The 7659-nt window shown below is 50.8% G+C and overlaps 2 protein-coding genes across 5 annotated transcripts in view; both read left to right on the forward strand.

The window, feature by feature from the left end:
• The window catches only part of LOC113204391 (uncharacterized), a gene marked incomplete in the record, with an annotated part of 68696 nt that extends 67554 nt beyond the window's left edge, over positions 1–1142 (forward strand). Inside the window, 3 exon segments of the mRNA XM_052269346.1 lie at positions 239–365; positions 739–839; positions 913–1142. Of these exon segments, the coding sequence (XP_052125306.1) occupies positions 239–365; positions 739–839; positions 913–1050 (366 nt within the window).
• Positions 1143–1977: 835 nt separating this feature from the next.
• LOC127749770 (gustatory and odorant receptor 24-like) lies at positions 1978–5519 on the forward strand. 4 transcript variants are annotated; one of them, XM_052269363.1, is made up of 8 exons: positions 1978–2281; positions 2352–2495; positions 2989–3122; positions 3186–4203; positions 4293–4379; positions 4471–4542; positions 4789–4878; positions 4957–5519. In XM_052269363.1, the coding sequence occupies exons 4-8, from the start codon at positions 4135–4137 to the stop codon at positions 5062–5064; spliced, it is 426 nt and encodes a 141-aa protein (XP_052125323.1). In that variant the 5' UTR covers positions 1978–2281; positions 2352–2495; positions 2989–3122; positions 3186–4134; the 3' UTR covers positions 5065–5519. The 4 variants fall into 4 exon arrangements, with proteins under 4 accessions (XP_052125323.1, XP_052125321.1, XP_052125322.1 ...); XM_052269364.1 differs by lacking the exons at positions 1978–2281; positions 2352–2495 and having other exon boundaries at positions 2689–3122; XM_052269361.1 differs by lacking the exons at positions 4293–4379; positions 4471–4542; positions 4789–4878; positions 4957–5519 and having other exon boundaries at positions 3186–4134.
• Positions 5520–7659: the final 2140 nt, after the last annotated feature.

The raw sequence follows: 7659 nt of genomic DNA on the forward strand, positions 1-7659 counted from the left end.
GCAATGTAGAGTGACAAAGGACCCAACAAACTGCTGCAAAGCAATTTGTAGCGAGTCTTAAAGAAAAATCATTCTGAAACAGCCAAACAGGTGGGCTCTTTCCTGTAAATGGGTGGGCGTCTTATGACGCCAAAATTTGGCGTTCTATAGAGGATGCCAATATTTTGGCGTCATAAGACGCCCACCCATTTACAGTGTTCACTAGTTTATATGTTCTTACTTACCAGGCTACATGCGGACGCTCGTCACTTTCTCCGTGGTGTCGATACTGCTGCTAGTGCTGGGCTTCCTGTCGGCGCTCTACACTTTCAAGGAGCCGCGGTACACCTTCAAGCGGCTGTCCGCCGGGATCCAGTTCATCGCATGTAAGGAATGAGCTATACACTGCAATGCAAAGGAAAAATTGTCATTTCATTGTAAATACGGACCTCCTGCACATCTAACTGTATGACACAATGACAGTTGACAGCAAATCTCAACGGATAGTTTCAACGGCGAAACGAAAAAGTTCTACAGTTAAAACTGGAAAACGAAAAAGATTATCAAGTTTTAACTGTCAAACTGGCCAGTTGGACAATTTTTATTTATCAGTTCCGCAGTTTAAAATGCAAGTCTTAAGTTTTGCAGTTGAAACTGTCATCTTGGTATACAGTTTGATTTGCAGAGGATGCGTTTAAAAAGATAGCACTCGACCACAACGCTTTCCAACGCGTGCAACCTCACTCTCGGTGCTTACAGTCTGCGGCCTGCTTGTCGTGATCGAGGTGTTCCGCAAGGCCGCCGAGTACGAACAGATAACCCAGCTGGGCGGGGTGCCGCTCGTCATGGGTTACTCACAGGCAAGTCTTCGCAACCACAACAAAGTTGTCATCCTCCGGTCTTCGTGATGTTCACGAGTGTCGTCCTCGGCAGGTGCTGGCGTGGGTGTCGCTGGCAGGCCAGATACTCTCCTCCTTCTTCTTCCTCCTCTACTCGCGCAAGAAGAAGCGCAACAAGGCGCCCAACGAGGAGGTGGCCATGGCCGACGAGCCCACCATCATCGGCCGGTAAACACCACCACACCATTTCTTTTTTAACCTTTTTTTCTACCAAATACGCACAAACAACCTGTAAAGTTTTCAATAAAGGGAGCGAGGAGACGATTTCCTGTTATTGTTTACTTCTTTTTAATGCTCGAAAAGTCCCGCCCCACACGATTTAAAAAATGTCTCCTATTACGCGGATTTTCCTTAGTTTTTTGAGACTTCCTCAAAATCGTGAAGAGTTTTCCTTAAATTATGGAAGTTTGACCTTTTTCTTTGAACAACGTGACATTGTTTCCACCGTACAAGCTACAAGCCCGTAACACGTAAGTCCCGTGCAAATTTAACTCAAGTAGGTACGTATACAAAAATGAAACGGTTCACTGTTAAAAGCTTACGGTGGATTTCAGCGTAGCTTACGGTGCCATTCACCGTAAATAAAGAAAGATGATTTGTTGATTGCTTTGCCATCATGGTTCTCTGTTAGTCATTCAGTGAATGAATTGCATTTTCCCAAACCCAAAGGAGATACCTTTCCCGTCATATTTCGCTAAGCACTGTTTGTCTGTGCTTCTTTGACCGTAGACGTCTAATGAACTAAACACGGAGGCGCCGAGTGCAAGCGCTCACCACGCCCAGTGCGACGTCAATAATCCATTAAGGAAATTGATTTAGTAGAACAGCTTAATGTCTGTCGACTATAGCGTCATGGGATGCTTGCAGAGCATATCTTCACTACATTCGTACACCTCCTATACTTTTGCCTTTTCATGATACGCAATTGTAGTGAGGATCCTCTGGGATCCTCACTCAAATTGAGAAAGAATCATCACTCTACCGTTTTAAGGAGATGAAAACTCGTTGTTGACCGACAACACGATCAATACTGGCAGTGTCTGCCCAAGCTCAACGGACCCGGCCTTTGCCACTCGACCCAAACCTCAGCTCAGTAGCGCAGCCGATGGCCTCCAACCGGGCGCTGCGCCACCCGACGCCGCCCCAACGCCCGCTACACTCGGTGGCTCCGCGTCAGAAACATGTGCACTTCGTGTGTACTCCTCCTGACTCACCGTCCACGACGCCAAAGGTGTTTGCCGTGCGGATGGCATCCGCAAGCACCCCGATGTGGGGCTCCCCCGTCAAGGCCTGCAGCGTGGCGGCGGCCCCAGAGGAGCCAAGCCGCCCTTTCTTTGACGGGCTGCAACCGCTCGCGTACACGGGTGCGGCTCTCGGGATCGTCCCGGTCTCCTTCCGGCCCCGTAAGTGCACCTCCCTGGAGGGAGCCGGTGGTGGCCCACCTGTACTGTAGCGTGCCTGTCCTGTCCTCAGTGCGGTTGAGCTTCCACCCGCTCCGCTCCACGCTGCTGTACGCGCTGCTGGTGCAATCGTTCACCTGGTGGGAATTGTTCTACGTCATGACGCCTTGGAGAAATGGACAGCCCACCGCGCAGGACAAATTTCCTAATAACAAGGGTAAATTGATACGGAACGGTCTGGTCGTTTTTATTTAGACAGACTGAACCCGTGTTCTGGACCTAGCCCAACCGGATCAGAAGGCTGTTCTCTTAAATAACAGACTAATGCGTAGACTAGTCGTTCCGCATGTTTGAAAACTTCTTTCACAAAGAAAATCATATTCACTGTTGTTGAATTATTTGTCTTTTATTCGTCCCGGTTTTTATTTAAAACTTCTTTCACAAAGAAAAAGAAGTTTTAATTTTGAATTAATTATATTCATGTATTGTATTCAGTCATTAAGTCTCAAATTCTACAAACAAGTAAGGCTAAAGTGGCTAAAGTGACCAGCATAGTTCATGACCTGGCACAATGGGCGTTTCACATTTAAATGTGAAGAGCAATAGGTACGGGAGCACAGTTTATTTTTAAAGCGAACAAGTCTGTTACGCGTTAGAGCACCCAAGATGAATACTGGGAGGTTCCGTGCAGATTCTGTTTCTGGGTACAGGGTTTTTAGCAGTCGTGAGCTGCTTCGAGAGCGTGCACACCACGGTGCACCTCACTGGCTCCGTGATCGTGCTCGTGTTCTGGGCGGAGGTCCACAAAGTCCACAAGATCCGCTCCTCGTGCGGCAACCTCCTGGTGCGTGTAAGAGGGTGCGGGGGCAGATGCAGCTCGACGGCGTCCTAACGCGTCGTGCCGCAGGTGGACTTCGGCTACGTGCTGTGGGGCAGACCAAAGCAGCCAGGTCCCCGTCGGAGACCACAGCATGGCCTCGTGTGGATCACCACGATGGCGCTGTGGGTCATGCCGGGGGCGATGGTCATCCTGTGGAGTGAGTACGTCGAGACAGGGGTGGAGCCCAAGAACGCATTGGCGCACAGCTTAATCAACGCCCAGCTGGGGTTCGGCATGATCGTGCTCTCCCTCTGCTTCCTGCGGCTCCATAGCTTCGCCACCGGCCTGCTCAGCGAGCTGCGACAGGCGAGTCTGCATGTCAGCTTGAAAATCGGCAGCAGGGCAGGGCCGCTCATGGTTTATTTTGTTCTGTTTTTGCGATTATTTTTAGACAGTTCCCAAGACAGGCTTTATTTTATGACTTCAAATTATCAGCAGAGCGATGCAGATGGGTTGACCAAAAGATTTGCATGTCCTCAGAAAATCGAACAATAGCATTCCTACTCACTTAACAGTTTGACAAGATCAATAGAAAAACAATGGTGGAAATCAACGCCCTTTTTGGAGTGTTAATGACTTTCGTGCCTTTACAGGGGCAGTGAAAGATTCGCAACCCTGTAAAGACACGAAAATGCCCCATAGGTGCCAAATTCAGTGCCCTTGTAGACTTTTGTCCCATTCAAAAGACATTAAAATTTAGTACTTTTGAAAGGCACCAAGTCCTATGTTTTTCCATTATGTCCGCAGTCCATTGTTGTAACGTAAACCCACTGTTGCAACAAGTGGGGAATTTTGTCCCACTACCAGTGGGACTGTCCTGTTAGATCTTGTCTGAGAGTGCCGGTGTGTGCAGGACCTAGCGGACCCAAGTCTGACACCAGAGCGCGTGCTTGAGTATCGGCGCACCTGGACGCTCCTGGCCGACTTGAACGGTGGCTTTATCGTCACGCCCATCTCCGTGCTGCTCCAGACGGTCATGCTCATTTTCCTGGTCACTCTACACTCGTACGAGGGCGTGGAGTGTTTACTTGCTGACAACCTGAAGGTCGTATTTAAGGGAGCCCTGACTTAACCCTCAACCTCGGTTCCACCCAGGACTGGAGTCACTTGTTTTTGTTTTACCTCCGCGTGCAGGTAGGGCTCATTATTTGGGTTGTCGGCGTGCCGTTCCCTATCCTGCTGTTCGCCTTATGTGAGGTCCCGCACCGGTCAGCAGACGTGGTAAGGGGTCTTCAAACACCTCGCCACATTTGTGCCTGCATTTCTGCCCTTAGTGGGAACTCTCGTACACATACACTTCCTTTTTTTCAAGATTCGTCGCCAATTTGAGGGAGTTCTACAGATGTCGAACTGTCGTTACGGAAACGATAAGACCTTTGAAGAGGTTGGTACCCAAACGACAATGAAAATGAAAACCGTTTTTTACTAAATTTACAAAAGAAAAAGAAAACTAATTTACAAGTGATATTGTAAATTTACGAGAGTATTCGTTTTCACAAAGGCAGAACTCAAGGCATAACTCCACAATTAAAATTTATAATATTACGATGTAAAAGACATAATGAAGAGCACAGCCCGAACCAGTTTGAAGCAAAGCAGTAACTATTTAATCATCTATGATTCCGTTTAGGTCCATAGATTTCTGGAGGTTGTTTGGTGGAGTAGTCCAGAAACGACAATCGGCGGATATTTCGAACTTAAAAGGAGTACCTTCAGAGCGGTACGTACAAATATCACAACCTATTGCCTTGTCACCGTTCTTCCTGGATTAAATTAATTCTGAGCTGTACCTTTCCAGATTGTCGCAATGATTGTGACTTATGGCCTTGTCCTTCTTCAGTTTAATTCCAGCGGTCACTCAACAGACCCCAACATATTCAACGGTAACTTAAGCACGCAGGGTTGAGTCCTGTGCAAATCGAACGAAGAGACAATCTCACCCTTGGATTTTCAGAGTGAAGTTTTGGAAGTGGTAGGAACGATTACTATCAAGGAAAAGAAGACTTCGTAGATGTTGCTAAACGAAAAGACTGAGTGCTTTATAAATCAAACGTGGTTCCTAGTATTTCAAATAGTGGTACGTGGTACACAGGACAGGTATAAGTCTTCCCATAAGACTTACAACAGGTGCTTTAGGCGTGATTGGAAATTGATTGCACCGACAAGAATTGGAGAAAGATTGGATCAAGGACTGTAGAAAGTGTGGCAGCCTGTGGCCCGGGGGAGCGGGCAAGGAATAGGTTATTGGTTGGAAACACGGGCGCGGCGAGCGTCCTGCGAAAATAAAGACTCGCGGCCCGGCCTTTGGGAGAGGGAAAGAGGAGCGGCCCAAAGTCAACAGAATAAAAAGGGGAAAGAGAAAAGGGGCCCGAGTCATTGCTGTTTGCGTGCCATAATGATGACATCCTGCCTGAGCCCAGACGCCGCGCCGCGCCCCGTGCATAGCGCGGCATAGGCTGACCCGGCGGGATCTCCGATTTATTGCCCAAAGGAGGCAAATAATAATAAAAAGTCGCGGAGTGAAAGAGTTCGGCGTGCCGTCGCCAGGGAGAGGGAGCGAGAGAGGATCCAGCAGCTCGACTCAAGCTAGAGCCCGGCAGCGCTGCCCGTGAGTGAAACAATGTGCACTGAGGTGGAGCACGTGATGGGGCCATAGGAATGTGGCGGGGTAGAGGGAAAGGGCGGGGCAGGGCAGGGACGGTGGGAATACGAGGACGGGAGGGAGGGTTGAGGAGAGAGCGATAGGAGGGAGCAGTTTTACAGATTCTCGTGAGGAGCGCGCGTCCGCCTGCCCCGTCCTGTCCGGGACCCATCTATCAATCCCCGCCCACCATGCCCCCCCTACGCCCGCCACGCCCCGCACCTTATTTTTATACACGAGAGGATGGATGTTGTATACACCATACGCAAATTAGGACGGAAGGGATGAAGGAAGTTGGGGCTGGGCGAGGAGAGCGGGAGCGGAGGAGGAGAACGGGCTGAGCCAGGCGGGGGCGTGTGAGCAGGGGGCGGGGGACCTGCAAAGTTAATGCGGCCAGATAAAAACAATGACTCGTCTTTTGCAATCTGTCCTCGAATCTGTCACACGTTTCTGCTGCCGGCGGCGGGATTCTCTTCCCCGAAGCGCGTCCCATCTCCGCCGCCCACTTCATCCGCGCTACTTCTTTTCCTTTCCATTTTTCCATGCCTTTCCCCCTTTACCTCTCTCTCTCCTCCAACTCCAACGCACAGCAGCGCCACGCTCAAACACTCCCACACAAGCACACTTGCGACGCCCTCCACTACAGCGCACAGAAGGCGTGGCGGGACGTATACAGAGAAGCATAAAATAAAAGCTCCTGCCGGTATTAGAACTCCTGGTACTCCCGGCGGCCGAGGCGGCCCCATGTGAAGTGGTGCACAGAGTGACTGCGCACATCTCGCCCCTTTTCCTCCTCCTCGCTCCACTGCACTACCCCTCCCTCTCCTTTTGGCTTTACGCGCGCTCCACAAGGGACCCCCGCCGTCGTTGTTTATACTTTTTTCCACACCCTCGCCCGCTCTTCTTTTTGAACACAGTGCTAGGGGGGACTATAACGTCCCTCGAGCGCGACACACCTGGACAACTGGTCCGGAAGAACGGCCGCTGGTCATCGACGCCGTCCCGCCCCGCGGCTTCCTCCGGAAATAAAACGCAAGGGAAAGAGGGGGTAGGGGGAGCCACTATGTGTAGTATGCTGGTCCCTGCTCACACGACTCGCGCGAAAAAAAGGCGAAATAAACATGGGAGTCTTTTGCGAACGGCCGACGAAAAATGTTGATTGCAGAACAAAAGGTATAGCAGTTAGTGGGGACAGTATGGGTCCGCCAGGTTTAATCAGAAGAAGTCTGAAGAAGTACACTAGAAAAGTAAGAAATAGACTTAACGTATTTCTAGGGGGATTAAATGGTAAGGACATTAAAACATTCTGAGGCCTACCATTGCTTTTCGCCCAGAATATTTTTTTTCAGGAGTCTTGTAAAACCAACCAGTCGCCGTAACCGTGCGAGGGGGGGGGGAAGAAAACCGCGCAATCGCAAACCCCTTCTTTGCTGTTATGGCAACTCTCAGCTGCCACTACAGCTCCCTGTGCCAGCCCCGCACCCTCCGCAGGAGCGCGCGCATTCCGCGGCCACTCCGGCACGTTTACCCGCTCATCAAGGCGAGTATTCATGACTTCCATGCCATTGGCCGGCGTTTGTTGCGCGCGAAATTGGTTTAGCGCGCAGCGCGTCAGGAGATAGTGAAGTGGGAGTGGGGAGGAGAGCTCAGCAGCTGGGTATCAATTGTGCCGCACGCATCCCTCCTCCTGCTACCCGCCACGCCCCGCCAACGCCCCGCCACACCCCCCGTCACGCCTCGTCACGCCCCGTCACGTGACGGGTGAGGGCCCGCCCCGCACGGACCACAGCGCCCGCAGTACGCAGCACAAACACGCGGGGAAATAATGCAAATCAGGTTGGAAGCCGGTTGGGGGGGGGG

The sequence above is a fragment of the Frankliniella occidentalis genome, unplaced genomic scaffold (assembly GCF_000697945.3).
Source record: "Frankliniella occidentalis isolate FOCC.00 unplaced genomic scaffold, Focc_3.1 Scaffold90, whole genome shotgun sequence".
NCBI classification, from domain to species: domain Eukaryota; kingdom Metazoa; phylum Arthropoda; class Insecta; order Thysanoptera; family Thripidae; genus Frankliniella; species Frankliniella occidentalis.